We start from the raw sequence: 22,470 nt of genomic DNA, 5'->3' as shown, positions 1-22,470 counted from the left end.
AATACGTAATCTGAATAAATAAAGAAGTCAATAAATTATATAAGTTTTCTTATGTTACAAAATTTATTGATTATTTTTGATGTTAAGTTTATAAAACTCCAAAAAATGCTCAAAGGAAAAAATTTATTTCTATTTCATTAAAATAATCCTTATTTTAAATTCATCATTATATATTTAAGTTTAATTAAAAGCAAAACCAATCAAAGCTTAGTTTATTATTAGAAAAGAGAAACTATAAATTTAAATTTATATCAAAAATTGTAAAGAAAATAATAAATCATCATTTAAATCAAATTAAGTAAAAAGTATGAAGAATTTAGTTCTTTCTATTTTTATTTATGCTATTAGCTTTAGTTAAATATTAAAAGCTTAATCTCCTAAAGCTTGGGTTTATTCATCTTAGTATGACTATATAATACCTGTTTCTGAACCTTAAGGCATGTATAACAACATCAAAATTGCTTATTAAGCTAATCTTGTCTTTGTTGCAGCCGGTGATTCAGGAGTAAAAGTATTAGATCCTCAAAAAAACTATCAAGTTATAAGCACATTTAGAAGTGATGAATACTTAGATGGATTTACTATGACTTAAGACGCAAAATATGTTTTTCTACCGTTTAATAGTAAGCTAACTATCTTTGATTATACTAGTAGAAGTTAATTTTAATAGATAGCTTAAGATTCAGTCTAAATTCTGAATGTAGATATGGTAATTAATAAAGCGGAGACTGTTGTCTTCATTTTCTAATCAACTGGATAGATCAGAGCTGTCAATGTCTCTAATAAGAAAAATCCTACTTTTGCTGGGACTGTTACTTGGCGCTCTTCTCAAATTTAAAGTGGTTTACTTTCATAAGATGATTAATGGTTATTTGTTTGTTAAGGATTTCAAGGATTAGCAATCTACAAAGTTACCTACAACTAAGATGGCACTGTTTCTTTCTTTCTAGCCGGAGCTTTTCTAGGAGCCACATTTGGATCATATGCGATCAACCTAACAAGCGATTTGAAATATATCATTAATATTGATAACAAAAAGGGAGTTAGCATTGGAGACTTCACTCAAATAACTAATTCAGGAGGAGTTTACAAGTCTGCGACCTATTCTGTCACATGGTGGCCTACAGATATTACGCTTCCTTCTCCATACTCCCTTTGTCTATCTGGTGATAATAATATCTTATTCTTAGGTGTCCTTTCATAGGGTATTTATGTTGTAGACATTACAGATAAAACAAAGCCTGCTTTATATGAGGTTATTTAAGTTGCTTACCAAGGTAAGTCAATTAAACTCTCTTAGGACGAATCTTATTTATTTTATGCAAATGGTTAAAGTGTCTAAATATTTCCAAAGACGACTCCAAATTTAAGTGACTAATATTTAAATTTATTTAACAAGCACTTAGTTACTTCCTATGATTGGTCCAGTACATACTTCTATTGGAGATGTGTAATTGATGACGCAAATAAAATATACTATGGCTCATTTGATGATGATGGCTTGTGGATTTTTGATGCCTCAGTACCAGAAGATATGAAGCTTAAAGTTAAACAATTTAAGCCTCCTAATTCACTAGCTAATATAGATATTGTTGTCTTTTTGAGAGGCTTTCAATATATTGTACTTCCTATTATAGATGATGTTAATGTCTTCGCTGTCTATGCTACAAACGACATCATAACATTAGGATCTGGTGCTACTGTAATTTAAATGGTAGCTTATGATACAGATAACTATATTGTTGATGCTGACTATGACGAAACTGTTAACTTACTGGCTGGTGCTCTAGGAAATTCAGTTATTTTTATGGATATAACTACTATTGGATCATTCTCTATAAAAACAGTTTGGCAATTTACTGACACCATGAAAGGAAGTTGCACTGGAGTGATGTTTACTGGGGATTTTAAGTATTTGGTAGGAGCAAGTAGAGGATATGGGTATTTTGTTTTGGATATTAGAAATCTAAACAATATCTAATAAGTAAATTATATTGATTCTTTAGGAGCTGAGAATTTATTTTAATCTACTATATCGCTCAACTATGGATTTTTTGTTGATGGTCTTTAAGGAATTTTCATTGTCAGTTTTGATAAAATGCCTTAAATTGATATTATATCTCATGTTGAAATTCTTGGATGGAGTAATGATGTAACCTTTTTAAATAATGAGAAATTGCTGCTTGTTTCTACTCTTGAATAGGGTATGGTTACCTTAGTTGACATTTCTGACATAAAAAACCCCTTCATAGTTTCAGAGTATTATTATGAAAATTAAAATGGTATGAGTACTTGTGCATTCGAAGATAACTCGTATCTTTTCATAAACAACAATATTGGAGTTCTTACTTTGCCAACAATCAGTCCAGTTTAGATGCATGTTGAAGTTTAGTAGGTATTAGAATATTCATCAATTATTTAGGATTTCATCTATAAAAAGATGGACGTAGAAGATGTATTCACCGTTGGAATGGATATTTAACTTGATATAGTCTTTCTTTATTAACCTTTAGATTTGATTGTCGATAGCATATGGCATTATCAACAACAAATAATGAATCCTATTCCTACTTGGATGACCTATGATCCTGAAGCTTATTCAATTAATATTCAAGTGGTAAAAGAAGCGATAGATGAATAAAACATAAGCTAACCTCTAGTAAATACAATTATTTTGAAAACCCTAAATCCGCTTTACCAAGCAGATTTTAATTACAACAATGTGTCTTGTCCTACTTCTTAAGCATAAAACGATGACATTTTTAATTATATTTTGTCTAATGGTTACATAAACGATTCTAATGTTGTAAATCCTAATCTTAGCTTTACTTCTACATAGGTAATTACAGTCTTTCCTAGTTTGAGTACAAGCTTCAACTAATGCATTAGCACGATGATCAAATAAACTTTACTCAACTCGATATAATATTCTCCTATTTACCTATTTTTCAAAACATCTCTGATCTACACTCAAAAGCCTGCAGATAATCTAACCTACATTCAAACTGTTGCTAAAAAAGTTTCAGTATAACTTATTGTCCCTAAATTTAGTGGAAAATTTATTTATGAAAATCAAATAGGAGTTAATCTATCAGTAAATAGCGATAAAAATATAATTGAAATATCAGGTTTAGTCGAAAATGTTAATGGCTATCTTGCTAACATTCTTGTACTTTACGCTATGCCAGGATTTTCCTATGGATAGATTAAAGCCTAAGTAACTATATCTGATGACATTAATTATGATTTGCAATATGATCTTTTGCTTACAGAAATTGCTTTTTTAAAAGAAAAAAGTCCTGTTTAATTAAATCCTTAATATATTCTTTAAGACTAATTTAATCAAGATTATTCAAATGGTGAAATAGCGATTCTAACATCATTTCTTTTCAATTTTGATTAAACCACTTTTTAATCACTTGATGTAGGCTAAGTTACCTACACTGCTTACATACTTTAAGGAGATTAATTTGTGATCCTTGATACATCTCATTGGATTTCTTATTATGCTGAAAGTTAGAAGTTTTATGGTACTCCTCCTTAGTCATCTTTTAAGACTTCTGTAACTATTAAGTTAGTTGGTGATGATGGTTACTCAAATGTTTCAGATACTTTTGTGATTTAAATTAACAAGTTACCAGTTTTATTTGTAATATAATGGATATCATAAATTTTAGGACCATTAATTGGAGCTTTGGGTATGTATAAATACAGAAATATATTTTACAATGCATTTTTTAAATACAAAAATAGATACACTAAAATAAATGCAATTGTAAATTAAAAATTTATTTTAAAAATCCCTTTGATTTCATAGGATTTGAATCAAGCAAAGGAAATGATTGAAAATCTGATACAAATTATTTACAAAGAGAAGAATGGTATTAGCAAATAAATAAATCTTGGTAAGATTGCAAAAATGAACACATTGAAAATTGACGATATAGAAAATGATCAAGTTCTGAAAGAAGAAGAGGAATAACAGTAGAAAAAAGCTTTGAAAATCTAAGAATAAGAGTAAAACATTTAAGACATTGAAATAACCAATAATAAAAACAACGATGATAATCACCAATAGATTCAAAAGAATAATTTTGCCTTCAATACAGATAGAAATGATATAACTAACTAGTTCAAAGATAAAATAATGATGAGTAAAAATAACTTTAGAAATTCAATAGTAGAAAAGTAATATCTGAACTAAGAAGGAAAGATCAACATGTAACAAGTTATTGAAGATATGCTTCAATATAATGTTACATTTAAGATTAGTGGTAAGAAACTTGAAGCCAAAGCTTATAAAGAAGAACTTAATAACAAACAATCCAGTCTTTACAAATGCATCAAACTTCTATTAGCTCGCTATTTCATTTCTCTAGATAAAAAGAGTCATTTAGTATCAGAGTATATCAAATATTATGGTAAAAAGAACTGCTTTTTGCATTCATCAAATGACTGGTATAAATAATTTGTGAACATAGTATCAGAAGATCAATTAGATATAAATGGATAAATTATAGCCTTTCCAAAGATATCACTAAATAAAACTAATATTGCTCCCGTTTTAATGTATCTTGAACTTTTAAACTCTAAATTAGAAAGTTTTGAATCTATATCTTCTAAAGGAATAAATCCACACCTTTTAAAGCTAGTTCTCAAGGCAGATGTACTGGGTATAAATCTGAATCCTCCCTCTTCTCTGTTTCCATCATAAGGAGAATCCCTCTATATAAAACCAAACTAATTAAAATCTGTAGAATCGTTTAAATATGCTCCTGGAGGTACTTGCTTTCCAATAATGAAATTCTTGAATATGGAATACGACCCATATGGGCCTAAAGAAAACATGTAATTTCCTAATTGGTTAGAGTTAATTATGCAGAGCGGTGTAATTATTCTTTAAGGAACTCCTTAATAATAAGATGTCGAAGAAATATTGATAAGATTTTATGGATTGTAAGGGTTTATCTATCGTTCATTTACACTAAGGGTTTAGGATACTGAAGAAAACTATTAAAAAAGTAGAGTTGCATCTATGTAAAGGAACTCTAAATTTAGATAAGAATCTGTATAAAACGAAGAAAAATCTTAGCTCTTGATAAGTAATAATAAATTTTATGAGTAGCAAAATACCTAAAATGGTTTAGGAGTGAATTTAAATTAATTTTAAAGTATTTTAAGTGCAGGAGAACATTATGAGAATAAACCTTTGAGATAATCTAACTTTGCGAATAGTCCTCAAATTGATAATTTACCTACACAATTGATAGGAACACCAGATATCCATTAAAAAGAAAAGATTCTTAAAGAATTAGATAATATACAAGAAATGAATCTAAATGAATGAATTTTTGTAGTTATATGTTTTTTTATCTTCATCTCTGTATTGTATGAGCATAATCATATTCAAATGTTTATTTGGAAAAGTCAAATCTATATAAAAAATTAATTTAACTTTTTAATAAAATATATTAAAATCTTAAAATTCAACCACAATTATGAGAGATACTATCCCCCCATAGAAATTATTGTACTATCCCTTATTTAAACGTTTTAATGTATCAGGAGTAGTGAATTCCATTATTTTTGAATGTGGTAATTCAATTCTTTAACTGTTTTGTAATTTTTTTTTAATAATTAATTTTTGTATGTCTACTCAAATACTTTCTATTTGGTAGGGATCAAGATAAATATTTGGTCAGTTTTTTATTTAATATTCAAAACTTACATTTTTGATATGTTGCTGGACTAATTTACTTCTATGATTAGGATCATTGAGGTGGACCAAATCAACACCAAATATTCACATGTAAAAAACAATCTACACAAAGTAAGCAAGTAGTTTCTAAAATATTAATATATATTGCTAATCCTGTAATTAATATATCACCAACTGAATAGGTACAGATGGCGATATTTCATTTAGGTTGAATTGAGTCCAACAAAAAAATGCCATCTTAGATTGCTTTTAATTATGATTTATTGCCTTAATTATTTATATATAAATATATCTTTCTTAATATAAAAATATTTAAAATTAAAAATTTTGTTTAAGAAAATGAATTTATATGTATATTCCCAAAATTAGAATTAATTAATTTTTATTGCATAATAGAAAATATTAATTCATAGTAATATTAATTTTATTTTATTTTTAAAATTTAATTCAAGATTCTCTAAAGAAAATTATTTTTTACTATTTGAATTGGCGTTAATTAGTATTGTCATCTTACAAATGATGAAAAATTGAATTGAAGATAAGCTAGAAATAAGATTTGAATTGTTAGATATTTTTTAATAGTTAAGTAAGTAGGATTCTAGAATTGTGATTAGATAGATAGAATATTTAGAGAAAAAATTTATGTCTGTACAAATTGCAGACTGAAATGTAAATTTAATAAGATTAGATGAATGGGGTTAGAAAAGGGCGCGATAAATTATGATAGAATATAAAGAACATTCATAGATAATTTAATTTCTAAGAAATCCAAATAAAATTAGTAATCTTAATATTTAATTAATAAATTCCTTTTTGGTTTTAACATCAGTTTGGTTCTCTTGTATTTATTTAAAAATTGATTTACAAGATAAAATATAGGTAGGATATTCTTTTTTATTACAAAACAATTAACTAAGATTTATTTTAACAAATAATTTAAAATTAAGTTGTAATTTAGTAGATTTAAAGCTATAAAATTTGCTTACAAATTCACAAAATATTGTCAGGAGAGATTAATTACAAGAAGCCATGAATTCCTACAATTTTATTCATAATATTTACAAATCATATAGCATCGGCCCAGCTTTAGAGGCAAGGATAGCAAATAATTTTACCAGCAATAAAAAAGACAATGCAAGCATGGAGATAGAGTCAGAGTAAAACAATAATTTAGTCAACGTGCTCATTCTTTATAAGCAAAACACCATTGAGTTATGGAGATAAAATAGCATTAGCAAAGGTTTCTTAGAAAATATCGCTGAAGTGCAAGTTTATTGCAATATTTTAAAAGTAGCAGTTATTAAATCCTCAGATAGTTAAAAAAGCGATATCATTTTCATTATCAGTGATGATCTCCAATATAGATTTTTCAGGATTAATATCAAAGGAGAAGTTCAAGTTTTAGAGCAAGGCGTTGTTTAGAATCTAGATTAAGAAAAAATTTCAGATGTCTCTCAAGTTTTTATTTCTCAATTGAAAATAAATAAATCTGAGTCAAATTGCATAATTGGTATTTATGCATATTATAAAAACATCAATCTTATAGTTTTCAAGGAGCTAGAAGGAGAAATTAAGCTTGTCGCATAGTCTTAAGTTAAAAAGTAAGCAATTATGGAGAAGATTTATAATATAGTTGCTATCGAGCAAAAGCAAAATTAAAATCAACACTTGATTGGAGTTTACTACAGCTATCAAAGAGAATCGAGATTTGCTTATTCTCAATTAGAAATCGAATAAATAGATAATGATTAATATAAACTCTCTGCAAACAAAAGACACTGTCTTGTTCATGAAACAGAGAGCTAATAAGTATATGCTCTCTAACTTTTCACTTAACAAGGATTAATTTTGTTTAGTGATTACAAAATATTTTACTATTCTTACAATGATAAAAGCACAATTGAGTTCACAACACCATTTCCTGATGAAGTGATTTGTCATTCACATGTAAAAGATACTACATACTTCATAGCCACTTAAGATGCAGCTTTCCAATCATCACTTTACTTAGTTAATATTTTAGCTTCTTCTAGATCTATAGATATTAAATATCTAGGTAGAATATCTCCTCCAACAAGCATAATTTAATTGCCAGAATAACACATTTTCATTAGTAAATTTTATAATAATATTATTAAATTTAAAATATTTATGATATTTTTATTTGATAAAATAAAACTTGAATATAAAATAATATTCACTGACTTCTTTTCGTAGATTTTCACAAAAATAGAAATATTTTATTTGATATTTTTTCAATATGTTTTCTCAATATTTGATATTTAAAATAAATTGAATTTAATTAATAAAAATTTTAAATATAAATAGCATCTGTTGATGACGACTGCAAAGTGATAAAAGTACATGATAAGTTTATTAAGAATTTGGAAGGTCATCTTGAAGTTAAGCTAAAACTTTCTAATTTATCATCAATATATAATATGAAATTGCTAGAGAGTGACTTTAATTAAAGATTGATAATATCAAGTCCAAGAAAGGAGCAATCGATGAATATTTTCTAAAAGGGAATGAGCTTAATTTAAAAGGGAGAAATCAAATTCAATTCTCCAATTAGAGAAATGCTAGTCGTCCATAGCGTATTTATTGTCGTAAGTTTTGATTTTTAGACTTTAATCTTGAAATTAGATGATAAAAAAGGCTCATTTAACGTTGTTATGAATATTAATTGTGGTTTATTGAATGTTTTCGCTTTAGAAAGTAGCTCTGAATCTCAAAAGCTAGTATGTTTAGTATCTGCTTAATCCATTAAATTAATTGACTTGACTAGAGCAAATATACTTTCAGAAATAGCTATCTCAAATAAAAGAATAATTTTAAGCACAATCAATAAAAATATTTTAATTACAGCTGACTCTACTAATAACTTGCAAGCTTTCAATTTTCTTAATAATTAAATTAGTCAAGTAGAAACCTTTTCTTATAATTCAAGATACTCCTATAGTGCAATTAATTCCTATGGAAATTACATCGCTGTAGCATTATGGTTCTAATCGTATATTATCCTCATCAATGCAAGTGATCCAACAAAAACCCATCAAATAGATATTCCTACTTAAAAAGTAGTTCGCAGTTTAATCTTCCATGAAGAAAATAAATTGTTAATTGGATATAGTGATGGTATTATCAGCTTAGTCTACTATTCAACTGATGATCAAAATAACATCGTTACTTCTAACAATTAAAAAAATATGGTTATAGGATACAAACCAGTAAAATTTAGATAGCTTCGACTATTCTCGTCTTACTGTTAATCAAGCACTCCTGCTTGTATATGTAAAACTTTAATTCTTTTTTTATTACTTAGCTTTTTTTAAATCAAACCAAAATTTAATCTAAAAATTAAATCCCAATAATTTTTTTAGTCATAAAAAGAAATCAATTTTTTTAATGCATTTAAAATGTATTTTAAAACATAAAAAGCTTGTATTTCAAATGAAGTCAGCATTTTGTCATTGAGAAAAGTGGATGAATCTTACTAAAGATACCAAAAGACTTACTTTAATATTTAGGATGTTAATCAAATAGATGAAATCGAAATTAATGGAGTTCCTTACTTAATAATGGCAAAAAAGAATTGTTTATCGATTGGTGGAATTGAAGTTAGTTAAAAATTCCATATTTATAGTTTTGGTAAGGATGTCAAAGAACAAAACGAATTCAGATGCTAAACTGAATTGGTTGACGTAATTAGAAATATGAGTATTTCCATTAGCATAGTAGAAAATGAGTAAGATGATGTTGTTTGCTCTAATATTTTACTTCACTCAATTAAAAATTAAGATTTACTATAATAACTTAAATTTAATAACACATGCATTTACTCTTTATTGGTAGTAGGAGATTATTTCTTCATCGGAGGAAAGCAAGAGTAAAATTAAACTTATGAAGGATTCCTTTAAGTTTACTTAGTGGATAATGAAAACAAAATGATTTAAGTAGATAAATTAGCATTTAAGATTCCTGTTATGCAAATTTAAAAATATAGTGAAAACTCCATAGCAATTATATTAGGACATGAAAACTTTAAAATTTACTAAATGCCTTACACAAGCGCTCAAGAATACTCAATTTTAAAATAGAATACCCAACATAAATTCTTATAAGAAATAGTCTCATAATCAAACCTAAACATAACTGCCCTTTCTTTGGATTGCAACAAAAGAAATTAGATTTTGATTGCTGATAGAACTTAAGGTATTTAGCTATTTTAAGAATAAAACAAAAAAGTTATGCTTGCTGCCAAGTCTCCCTTCCCAGTCTTTTCTACCCATGCTAAGTTCCTAGGAGACGAAAACATAGTTTTGTCTGATTCAAACACTAATATTGTGATTTTCCGTTAGAATGATTTTGCAGAAAACGATTTCGAAAGGATGAAATTGCTGGTAAAAAAATAATTATTTTTATTAAATTCATTATCAAAAATCAATTAAATTTTCAAATAAAATGAATAAAAGAAAACTATCTTTAAAAATCAATTTTTTTACAATAAAAATTAAGAAAAGCATCCATCATACTATTTTAAAGCAATACACAAGCTATGATTATTTTCATATTTCTAAAGAGCTTTTCTTGTATATTATAAAATAAACAATTTTTAATAAATAAAAAAATTCATCTTTTATATAAATTCAAAGATTGAATTTATTATCAATTTATTGCTTTATAAATATTTTGGATTTAATCAAATTAAATCTAGTAGTTATTATAATTGCAGATGAAATAAATGAAAAGAATTAGTAATTAAATAATAAGAGCAATCAAAGTTATTACAGATAGACTAATAGAATTTGTGCTTACTTTATTTTAATCATTTTTAAAAAGAATATGATTAAAAAGATTTATTCTTGTAAAAATAAATTAAAGGAATTTTTATTAAGGCTTGATTGAATAAATTAACAATTTTGTAACAAAGTTTAAGAAATAAGTTGAACTAGTATTTAATAATTGCTAAAAACTGATTTTAAATATTTAAATTTTATTTTTTATTTTAATGAATTCTTTTTTAAAATCTCAATAATTAATTATAAATACTATTATAAACTAAGGTTTTATCAGCAATAAATAATGGTGATATAGTAATAACTTCTTTAAGAAGAAAGGTGAACACTAAAGATGTGAAAGATAAATATATTACAACTGAAGGATTAGATTAAGTTATTTATGGTACTCAAAAAGGTTGGATTGGAGTTATAATGTCTTTGAATGAATAAGCTTACACAGTGTTACAAGATTTACAAGAATCTATTTTGCAAAAATTTAAATGTCCTCTTAAATTTGACTACAATAAATGGAAATCTATAAGAGTAAATACTCATTTTTATTTTAATTTTAAAATAATTTTTATCAATAATTTGTTAATAAATTTAATTAGAATATTCCATAGAGCAAATCAGATAAAAGTAACTTCATTGATGGAGAAATCATTTTCAAAGTTTTAAAAATGAGCCAATCAGAGCTTGTTTAAGTTTTAGATGGAATGTCAGCAATGCCAAAACCCTCAATAGCAGAAATGGAATAACTAATCGAAAATTTAGACTTATTAATATTCTGATTTTTCTTGTTTCAAAATCTCTAAAATAAATTTATCAAAATAAATTAGTAAATTCATTCTAAAATTTATAATATTTATTTTGTAGTAAACATATTAATGAATAGTATTCAATTTCTCTCCATTTTAAATATATTATTTAATTTAATTATTCATTTAAATCAAGATCAATTTATTTATTTATTTAATATAAATCAATTCAAGAAGAAATATAAAAATAATGCAAAGTGAAGATTATTCTATCTACCTTTAAAAAATTTAGATAAAGATTTTTCATAAAGCGTTAAATTGATTTAAGTAATTTATTAAAATTTTTACAAACAAATTAAATTGATTACTTTTCTACAAAATATAGAGAAAATAAAATAAATTTAGTTATAAATTTTAATTACATTTAATTTATAGAATTTATATTGTAAAATACATTTATTTTTAAGAAAATTTTTTATAATTATTTAATTATTTGTTTGTTTTTTTTTTGCTTGCTATTGATTTATATTTTTTAACATTTTTGCTTATTTATTTATTCTTCATCTTTAATTTATTTATTTAATCGTAATAAAAATTTTAACTTCAATAAATTCTTTTAATTGGCTTGTATTGAACATTTTGTTAAAATTAGTTTGACAATAATTATTGATGTTATTGTTGTTATTATTATTACTACAATTATTAGATTTAATTTGTGTTTTGTTAGAAGTATGGAATAAATACTTTAACATTATTGTTGTTGGGGTTATTGTTTTATTTTGTTTGCTATTAAGGAATATTTATACTCTCTCTGTTAATCTCCCATTATTTCTTTACTTTTTCTCTTAATTATTCTGCGAGTGGATGATTTGAAATGGTACTTTAATTTGTAGTTTGTTTTTCCTTTTCAGCCAAAGCTTTTCTACCCGCAAATGTTCTTAATTTATTGTTTAAGTGGTTTCTATTTAAGTGATCATCATTGCTGCTGTTGCTCTAAGATTACTATCTGCTTTAAGGGCCAACGTTGATTAAATTATTAAATTATAAATGACTTATAGGATTTTCTGTAGTATTTTGATTTATACTAAAATTTTCATTGAATTTTTATAAATTGGTATGACTTTTTTATTAATTAATTTATATTTAGTGGTGATTTTAAGTTGTTGGGTTTGAACTAGGTAACTAAGAAACGTCTATACTCTATATTGATATTTGACATGAAGGATTCTAAGAAACGTTTGAATACAAGCGCTTCATAAAATCAGCTTTAGAGACTTTAACATTGGCTTAGATATTTTCGATTCTCTTTTTTAGGTTTTCATGAGCAAGTTCATAATCTTTATTTTATTGAGATAAACTGCTATTTTTATTGTTATTGGTGATATTATTTATATTTGGATTAACATTTTCTTTGTTGGCTTGGCTATTGACTGAATAATATTACTATTATTAATTATCTTTCATTTAATTATTCATATTCTACAAGTTATTTAAATTATTTTGTTGTTGAATTTCTATGTTAATTTAGCTTGGTATTTGGTTTTAGTTTCCTTAATTTACGGAGTTAAATTGAGAGGGGTTTTAATAATAATTTTAAGTACTTTAAATCTAGCTGTTAATTGTATTCATTTGAGTATTATTTTACTAACTGGAGCCAATTGTTATACTGCGTGGTTTCTTAAATTGCTGTACTGCTAAGAAAGGATTGACTTGATTAACATTAGCTTTGGTAATACTTATAGAGTTATTGCTGCTTTGTCTTGAGAAGCCATTTTATGCAGCCTATTAAGCATTGTTTATTTAGTTATTATTTTATTTTTGTAAAGGGATTCTCTTTTCTTAAATAAGGTTAGGATATTAATGCTCTAAGTTAATCTTTCTAGAAAATCTTCCTCTCAGAGAATTAGCTGGGTTCATCAACTACTGCATCTTGAATTGCTGCTAGCTTTGTTTAAATTGTTGTTGCTACTAAAATAACATAAATGCATCCTCTGCTGTATCACAACTCTAAGTTCTTATTCTTCTAACTTATTGTTATTATTGTTGAAGCTAAGCTTAATTCTAAAAATAACCACACTCATTTGCAGTCTCAGTTCTCAAATAATTAGCAAAGTTATTATTTAAGATGTTAACATTGTTTTTAGTATTATTACTGTTAATAAATTCGCTTAAAAGCTGAGGAGATTGAGACATAATTGAAGATTAATCATCTTAAGTATCGAGTCTAGATGAAGACTTCTGCTATAAACTCTATTTTTATTAAGCAGCTAGCATTTTCTTTTAATCACTTTCTTCTCTTCTTACGGCTTCAAAAATTTCATAAAGTTGGCAGTTGTAGTTGTATTTTGACTTTAATGGCATAGCGTTACCAAATTTAATTGCTATATATTGATGAAAATTCTCAAAGAAGTCATCTATTTGATGCTATTCCCAACAACTTCTACTGAATAGTTTGCGAGAAGACTACGAGTTCTAGTTGCTGAGAGAAATCTGTTCCTTACTCAAGCTATTTAGGTCAGGAGAATTGTATTGAGATTATAGTTGCTATTGCTATTATTATTGGTAAGACAACAGTTGTCTCTATGAATCACTTGAGTCTGATGCTATCATTCTATTTAAATGGTTAATATCAATTATCGCAAAAAAAAAAAATTAATTGATTATTTTGATTTTGATTTATTTTGTTTATGTTTGTTTTGTTTTGTTTTTTTGGATATATTCTGTTCAAACAATATTAATAAACAAAAAAACAAACAAATAAATAATTAATATCTTCTTAAACGACTTATTTTGAATTTTTGTTTTTTTACTCATCAATTGCTCTTTAAATTTTTGAAAAGCATAGAAATTTTGGTTTTTAAATTGAATGAATTAGTTGGTTTTTAACTGACTCTTTGGTTTCTTAAATCACAAAAATATCCTACCTCATATCTTATTTAGATATTATTATTTACTTACATGTTCCATTATAAAGCATTTAAAATATATTCATTCATTCAATAATTATATTGATTATTATTTAAACAAATAAACAACCTAATTTAAATAGCAACAAAATTTGCCTTCTAAGCCATTTAAAATAAGTCATTTGAAAAATTTTATCTTAATATTTAGTGCTAATTAACTTTTTTGAAACAAATCAATAAAAAAATATTGAATTTCTAATCTTAAATTTATATTTATTTAGATTAAAACCAAATCAAAGACATTTTTTTATTTTGAAATTTGATAATTCTGTATATGCAATCAAACAGAATAAACTCTGAAAATGTTTTTAATATTAACGAATCATTAAAAATTTACATTTAATTTTGTGAATTATCTTAAAATTCTTAGGGCATGTTTTTTACATTTATGAATTTTTTTCATTTTCTATTCTTAGATTTTATAAAAACAAATAAAATAGAGCCAAATTTATTATATTACAATGAAAGAAATTGTAGTTAAATAATAAAAATTACCTGAAACAGATAAAAAGATTAAACCAACAATTATTTTATTTATATTTTTAAATTACATAGCAAATTAAAAAATAAATTAGATAAAGGAGAAAAAAAAGAAATTGATATCTGGAAATGGTATTTAACTCATCAAAACAAGTAAACTTAAATTAGAATATGATTCCATTTAAATAACCTTTTTTTATGCTAAAAAGTTTCTTAGCATTGAATCTTCTAACTATCAAATGATGAAACTAAATTTAGGGTGATTTTAATATTAAAATTATAAGTTTTGAATTTTTTACTAATAAATAAATGATTTTAATATGCAGATACCAAAAATTAGGGCTAAAAGGAATGCAAGATTTTATTCCTAGATTAATTTAATCTAAAAATCTTTAGAATCTTAAAATATTTTTGCTGTAACTTGTCCTAATTTTGTTAATAAATTTCATATTTAATATTTTTGTTTTAAAAAGGGAAAATTAGCTTGGTGATGAAGGAATTGAATGCTTAGCAAGTGGATTAACTTAATTAAAATAGCTTTAATATTTAGATATTGATATTGGGTTTGCTATTTAAAATAATAAAATATAAATCATTTAATAATTTATTTTTTATAAAGGCGAAACTAGATAAATGATTAAGGAGCTATTTTTTTAGGGAAAAGTTTAATCAACTTAGATAATCTGAATACTCTTAAAATTAGTTTTGCAGTGTAAAGAAATTTATAAAACTGGTTTATACTTTTAGTATCTCTATATTTTAAATAAAGTCGAAATTTCATCAAATCAGAGGGAGTTTAAGGATTAGGATATGGAATAGGGCTTTGTAAAAACCTTAAAAATTTAGATATAAATTTAAAGTAATAAAATAATATATTAATTTGAATCTTAAAAAAAATTAAATAAAAAACATAATTAAATATTAAATTAACATTCCAGATTATATTGCAAAGTAAAATTTAACACCGATTTACTTCAATTAAAATTTAAAAATTTTGATGAAAAGGAATTTGAAAAAAATTATTAAGATTGATTAAAAATTTTAAAAATCAAATATAATAACATTTTTAAGAAATAAAACATAAATTATTTTTATATTGTTAAACTAAATCAATAAACAAAAAATAAAGTGAATTTTTTATTTTTAATGTGAATCATCAGTTTTTATGGAAATTAATTATTTCTTTAAAGCTTAAATTTAAATAAACATTTTATTATAAGATTTAATAGTATAGGAGAGTCTGGTGCTTTATTATTGGGATAAGGGATTGGTAAATCCTAAACTTTGGAAAGTATAATAATCGATTTAACGTATTTTTTTAAAGTTACAAGAATGTATATAATTAGAATTAAAATATACTAAATTAGTGCAAATTAAATAGGAGACATAGGTCTATCAGGTTTATCAAGCTAAATTGCTGAGCTAAATACATTAAAAAATTTAATTCTTTATTTGCAGTAAGTATATTAAATTTTTAATAAATAAATAACCTAAAATTTAATTGCTTAATCAACAAAAAAATCTAATGAAATAAGATAAATCAATTTTACATGCATAAATTATTTTTATTGATTATTTTAGAATAAATAAAATAACTTTAGTTGAGTGCTCTGAATTTGGTTTAAATTTGAGTTAATGTCTTAGTCTAAGCAATTTAGAATTGCATTTAGAGTAAAATCTTTTTAATTCTATCCAAAAAATTAAATTAAACTCCTATGTTTGTTATGAGAAGATAAAATTAAATTGAAGCTAAAGGAATATAAAATTTATCAAATTAGTTAGGTTAAATCTAAACCTTAAAACATTTACAATTAAACTTAAAGTAAGATAAAAATATTTATTTGCTTAAGTTATATTCATTTATAAATTTAAGTCAAAGTAATATTTGCAATGAAGGAGCAACCTTTATAGGATTAGGCTTAGGTTAATCTTAAAGTTTAGTTAACTTAACTCTTAATTTGAAGTAATTTAATATTTTATTACTAAAATTTGTTAAGTTTAAAATTATTTGTATTAGGGAATGTAATATCAAAGAGTCAGGTGGATCAAGCTTAGGAAAAGGAATAGGTTAGTGTAGTAATCTTTAAATATTAAACTTAAACTTAAGGTTGGTTATTCATTCATTCATAATTTTTACTTGATATAATATTAAATATTAATTTAAAAACAAAAATTAGTAGGAATATTATTGGAAATGAAGGAGTATAAGGCATTGGTATAGGACTGAGCTTATGCCAAAAATTAACACATTTAGATATAGATTTAAGGTAATGAAATTTTTATTTTAAAAATTAACAATATTTAAATAATAACAAATAAAAACTATTTTTGATGCTTTGATTGCTTTATATTGAAAAATATAATATGAAAGAATATTAAACATGATAAATAAATTAGAGAAAATAATATAGGAAGTGATGGTGCTACTATTTTTAGTGAGGGCTTAGGATAATGCAAAAATCTTGAAAATTTAACATTGAGTTTATAGTAAATTAATTAATTAATTATTTTATTTTTAATTTCTAACATAAAAGAAATACTTTATTTTCTTAAAATTTTTATTCTAATTTTCTTATTTTATAATAAGTCGTAATCAAATTGGAGATACAGGAGCTAAAAATTTAGGGATAGGATTAAAGCAGTACCAAAGATTAGTCTAAGCAGTATTAAACTTAAGGTAATTTAAATATAAAATAAATGATTTTTTTTTTATTAATATATTTAATAAATATAGCTATAATTAAATAACTGGATAAGGAGCATTTGGCTTAAGCGATGGATTGAAATATTGCTCTAACTTAAAAGATTTAACTATAAGTTTGTAGTAAAATATTTATAATTTATAATTATCAATATTTAATTACTTTTAGCTTTTTAAAATACCTCAAACTTTAAAAAAATATTTCATTTTTATTATTTAGTCATAACTAGATAGAAAATGATGGAGCCTCTCAATTTGGAAATAACCTTGGTTAATGCTAAAATCTTACAATTTTAAATTTAAACTTGAGGTAAAAACAAATATTAAAATTTAAATATTATACTTGTTATACAAACAAAGATTCAAATTAAAAATTTTAGAGAGATTATCAAAAAAATGAGAAAAAAAAAATTTATTCAATCATCTCAAATCATAAAATTGATGACTACTATTATCCTGATCAAAATTTATTTTATATTGATTTATTTCTTCAAAAATAAATTAAATTATCTCAACTTTACCTTATTTAAATATAAACTAAAAAATAGATATGATAAAATAAATTTCTTCTTTTAAAATTTAAAAGGAATTTTTTTCTTTATTATTAAGAAAATCAACTTATGTGAAAATATATAATTATATTTTTATCAACTAATATTGTTTTTTTTAATTTTTAATAGTAGAAACTCAATTGGTGATAAAGGAATCCTTGGTTTTAGCTTAGGAATTGGTTAATCAAAATAGCTAAATACATTTATCTTAGACATTTAGTAAATAAGATTTTTTTGGTAGTATTTTTAGATTTTTTAATTTTTTAAAATAAAAGGTTTAGTAATATAGAATCTTAAGGGGCATTCGATTTATTTAATGGATTATCAAATTGCTAAAATCTACAAACTTTATCTCTTTAATTGACGTATTTTTATAAAAAATTAATTATTTAATTTTATTGAGGAATTTAACTTTATTTATTGAAAATTCAATAATTAATTTATAAAATAATTTCTATTTATACTTTAGATCGAACAAGATATCTGATTAAGGTGTAACTGACATATCTAGAGTTTTGGTAAACTACTAAAACTTAAAGTCCTTGAATTTAGGTTTAAGGTATTTCAACTTATTTTGATTTTTTTATAGATTTAAATTTTTATTTTATAAACTAAAGAGATAACAAAATAACTGGATAAGGTACTTCTAAGTTGGCATTTGCAATCTTAGAATGCAAAAATCTTTAAGAACTGACTCTTAACTTAATGTATTTAAATTTAAATAATAAATATAGATTGATGACTTATAAAACTTTTTTTATTTATAATTATCATTTATGAAAAAGGTTAAATAAAATTGATAAATAAGGTATTTCCAGTTTGTCTTTAGCATTATAAGAAAATATTAGCTTGTCTTATTTAGATGTTAATTTGAAGTAAGTTGCTTAAACTTGATTTAAATATCTATTATGATATTTTTTATTAAACTAATTAAAGCTCTTGCTTAATTTCTAGCTAAAATATCGTTAATTTTGCATAAAATATAGCATAGATAAAGAACTTAAAAATATTAAATATTGATTTAAGGTATTTATCTATAGAAAAAAATATTTTTATTTTTGACTTTAATTTTTATATTTTATAAAGCAATAATAAGATAAATAAAGAAAATTCAAAACAGATGTAAAAGATTCTAAAGAAAGCAAAATGGTTAATGAATTTCAAATTAGTTCTTTGAATACTGCTAAAAAGCTTAAAGTAGAAGATATGGAATGGTTTAAAACAAACAAAATACAAAATTTTATACTTAATAATTTACTTAAAAATTATATTTTTTTCTCATAAATAAAAACATCTATCTATCTATCAATTTATCAATCAATCAAACTAAAATTTAATTTTCGATTTATTTGTATAAAATATAATTATTAGAAAATAAAATAATTTATTATATTTTTTTAGTTGAAACTCTAAGAATATAATCAATACAAGAATTCATAGTGCACCATTCTTTTTAGTCTTTTAACCCAAGATTTTTAATTTATGATTTTTTCAGTCACTTTATTTTTCCTTTGAAAATAATTAATTTAAAAATCAAAAATGTTATTAATTTAAATGATATTTAAATATTTTAAAAGTTAAATCTATCAAATCACTCATATATATTTTTAAATGTCTCAATTTACCTTATGTTTATTTTCAAGTAGTTTAAAGATTTATTCTTTTTTAAACTTACAAAAAGATGGTAAATACCATTATCATCAATTTTATTAGTACTATTAATAAGTGTAAATTTTTTTATTTTATTTTATTGTTTGTTTTCTAAATAAAATAAATTAAAGGTCATTCAATCATTTAGAATTTTTAAAATTAAATTAAAGTGTAAATAAATAAAAAAAACATTTTACATTCCAGAAATATCGATGTTTATAATTTTTAGATTTTCAAAGCACTTTAATTAGAAATATAAACCTTATAAACCTTAATTCTCGATATTATTCAAACTAAATTTTTAAAAAATACTTTTTAGCTTAAACCATAACTAATAAATTGTCAAGTAAATAGTAATTAAGTTCGAAAATAAATTATTGAATTAGTTAGTTCTTTGATGTATTTTTGATTGCTATAAAAATGCTGATATAATTCTATTATAAAAATTGAAAAAAAAGTAAAATAAATTGATGAACATTCATACCTTAAGTTAATAATTAAATATTTTAACTTTTTTAGATTCCCAAATCCACTACCTAAATTTTAAGCACCTAAAACTCTAACTTCATTACTTATTTAAAGTTACAAGAATATTAGATAAAAATATTTAACTGTTTTGACTGAAGAAAAACTGTAAATTAATTAATTAATTAGAAATTGAGAAGTAAGTTAGTTACCCTTATGATAAATCAATATTCAAGTATTCTAGATTTTTAAGATCTTCTAAACCTTTTCCCAAAGAAGAAGCTCCAAAGTTACCGACGTTATTCTTACTTTTAGATAAAATAATAATTAAAAATAAATTATGTTTTTTTACAAAATCTAATTTATTAAAAAAGTAAAATAAAAATTTAAGAAAAATATTTCAAACAAAAAAATAAATTTCAAAGATAAAATTAAAATCTTTACGAAACATTTATTGACAAAAATGTGAGGTTTTTACAAAACGCTAGATGTTTTGATAAATATTGTAAACCATGTGGTCCAATTTTAGTGTTACTTTATTAATAAAAAATTAAAAATATTTTCTTATTTAATTATTATTTACTAAAGATTCAATGTCAACTTATTTAAATTTATATAGTTTAAAAATCCATAACTAATCACATTTACTCCGTAAGGTCCAATTAAATTGTTTCTAATTAAATATATTAAATAATTAATTAAATTATGTAATTCCTCATATATTAAGGTAGATTTTTAGTTTTTTATTTTAAGTTTGAATAAGACCAATAAAATCATAAGATTCGTTTAGGGAAAGGAGTTGGCCTTAATATATGAGGATTACAGTATTTCTAATTAAAATAAGTATAAAAACAATCCTTACTATAGATTTAACTTCAAAATTCTTAATTTTGTGCATTGTGATAATGCTTCGCCAAACAATTACATTTCGTTATTAGTTATTTTGTTTCCACTAATAATTAAACATTCCAGTATTAAATAAATTAAATCTTAAAAATAAATAGATTAATTAACAGCATCAAAGAATTTAAAAGAATTACCTAAAAAATAAATGAAGATTGACATGATTCTATAAGTCAGATGATAAAAACTAATAAAAAATTAAATTTAAATACTTTTTTAAAACCAAGCAGCATACTTTTTTAAGTTGGAAGCATTTATTTGTTTAAACCTACATTTTGTTAGCAGTTTTTTTTCTATAAATCAATTTATTTAATAGGTTAAAATCACTAAAAAGTTTAATTACAAAAAAGTAAATATAAATTATTCATTTAGTTAATAATTTAATAATAACAAAATATCAAAACTTTTGATAAGAAATGAAAAATATATTTTGAATAATATTTTCTATTACTTTAGTAGACTCTTTATTTTTAATTGTCTACTTGAATAATTTAAATTTTTTTAAAATTATTCGCTTTTATTAATCTACAATTAAATTACTAAAATATTTTTTTTAAATGAAATTTTATTGATAAAAATATTTTTTGAGATACTTTGATAAAAAATGAATAAATAATATAAAAATGAATTCGTTATTAAAACTATGATTATTCTTTAATGTAATAAATTAAATTTAAGATTTATTTTTTTATTAAATTTACTTACTGTTTCTACTCTGTTGTAAATCTCTTTATTTTATATTTAACTGAATTTAAATCAAATTAAGAATTAATTGTTTTTAATTATTTAATAAATTTTATTTAAAAAAGTATATGATTTTCCATTTAAGATATCAGACAGACTAAAATAAAGATATTTAGATAGATAGATAGATAGATAGATAGATAGATAGATAGATAGATAGATAATTAGAAAGACTTATCTCAATGTTATTCATTATAAAGATATATATATTTTTCTAAGTATAACAGAATTATACAAAAAAACCTTTTATTAATTCTTAAAAATATTTTTTTAGTAATATAAATCTTTTTGCTTAAAGTGGGAATAATAAATTAAATAATATTATAATTTCATATTAAGTAATCTGCAATATTTAAAATTTATTTGCTATCAGAATATAAGTAAAATATATTGATTCTCATTAATTATTTAAAGACTTTACAGTTTTTAAAACTGTAATAAACAATTTCATAATATTGTAATTTCTTATTTAGTAATTTAAGATTCTTAAACATAAATAAATACCTTATTTACTATCTAAAAAGGATGAATTATGAAAAAATATATTTATTGGTTGTCATTAATTATTTAAAAAGTTTTTTGCTTTTATAAATCTTAATAAACATTGTATAGCTATGATAATATTTTATTAAAATATAGATGACATACATTTGCTTTATATTTTTAAATTGAGAGATGAAATTTTAGAGTTTTTAATATTCAGTCAAATATATTTATATAAAAATACAAAAATCCTTTTATTAAATATCTTC

At 23.0% G+C, this 22,470-nt stretch overlaps 5 protein-coding genes across 5 annotated transcripts; 3 read left to right on the top strand and 2 right to left on the bottom strand. All coding sequences in view use genetic code 6, as the record gives it.

Moving 5' to 3' along the window:
* Window positions 1-307: 307 nt before the first annotated feature.
* On the top strand, window positions 308-5,347 carry TTHERM_00197820 (two component regulator propeller family protein; the record flags this gene model as incomplete). Its single annotated transcript, XM_001006963.1, has 1 exon — window positions 308-5,347. One exon carries the CDS (start codon window positions 308-310, stop codon window positions 5,345-5,347), a length of 5,040 nt encoding a protein of 1,679 aa, XP_001006963.1.
* A 1,401-nt stretch (window positions 5,348-6,748) lies between these two features.
* On the top strand, window positions 6,749-11,291 carry TTHERM_00197810 (CPSF A subunit region protein; the record flags this gene model as incomplete). Its single annotated transcript, XM_001006962.2, has 5 exons — window positions 6,749-7,832; window positions 8,048-9,013; window positions 9,161-10,122; window positions 10,786-11,043; window positions 11,112-11,291. 5 exons carry the CDS (start codon window positions 6,749-6,751, stop codon window positions 11,289-11,291), a joined length of 3,450 nt encoding a protein of 1,149 aa, XP_001006962.2.
* Window positions 11,292-11,861: 570 nt separating this feature from the next.
* TTHERM_00197800 (hypothetical protein) lies at window positions 11,862-13,868 on the bottom strand (the record flags this gene model as incomplete). The annotated part of the gene is made up of 1 exon (XM_001006961.3): window positions 11,862-13,868. One exon carries the CDS (start codon window positions 13,866-13,868, stop codon window positions 11,862-11,864), a length of 2,007 nt encoding a protein of 668 aa, XP_001006961.1.
* Window positions 13,869-15,055: 1,187 nt separating this feature from the next.
* TTHERM_00197790 (kinase domain protein) lies at window positions 15,056-19,133 on the top strand (the record flags this gene model as incomplete). Its single annotated transcript, XM_001006960.2, has 21 exons — window positions 15,056-15,120; window positions 15,178-15,267; window positions 15,324-15,416; window positions 15,474-15,563; window positions 15,925-16,014; window positions 16,072-16,161; window positions 16,286-16,375; window positions 16,578-16,667; window positions 16,722-16,811; window positions 16,882-16,971; window positions 17,102-17,191; window positions 17,292-17,381; window positions 17,439-17,528; window positions 17,626-17,715; window positions 18,086-18,175; window positions 18,232-18,321; window positions 18,426-18,515; window positions 18,574-18,663; window positions 18,742-18,831; window positions 18,893-18,982; window positions 19,043-19,133. 21 exons carry the CDS (start codon window positions 15,056-15,058, stop codon window positions 19,131-19,133), a joined length of 1,869 nt encoding a protein of 622 aa, XP_001006960.2.
* A 761-nt stretch (window positions 19,134-19,894) lies between these two features.
* On the bottom strand, window positions 19,895-20,998 carry TTHERM_000197789 (kinase domain protein; the record flags this gene model as incomplete). Its single annotated transcript, XM_012795334.1, has 6 exons — window positions 19,895-19,937; window positions 20,118-20,177; window positions 20,284-20,379; window positions 20,516-20,605; window positions 20,655-20,744; window positions 20,934-20,998. 6 exons carry the CDS (start codon window positions 20,996-20,998, stop codon window positions 19,895-19,897), a joined length of 444 nt encoding a protein of 147 aa, XP_012650788.1.
* Between the last annotated feature and the right edge of the window lie 1,472 nt (window positions 20,999-22,470).

Source organism: Tetrahymena thermophila (assembly GCF_000189635.1).
Source record: "Tetrahymena thermophila SB210 genomic scaffold scf_8254815, whole genome shotgun sequence".
Lineage (NCBI taxonomy): Eukaryota > Ciliophora > Oligohymenophorea > Hymenostomatida > Tetrahymenidae > Tetrahymena > Tetrahymena thermophila.
This window is presented reverse-complemented; position numbering and strand designations above follow the sequence as displayed.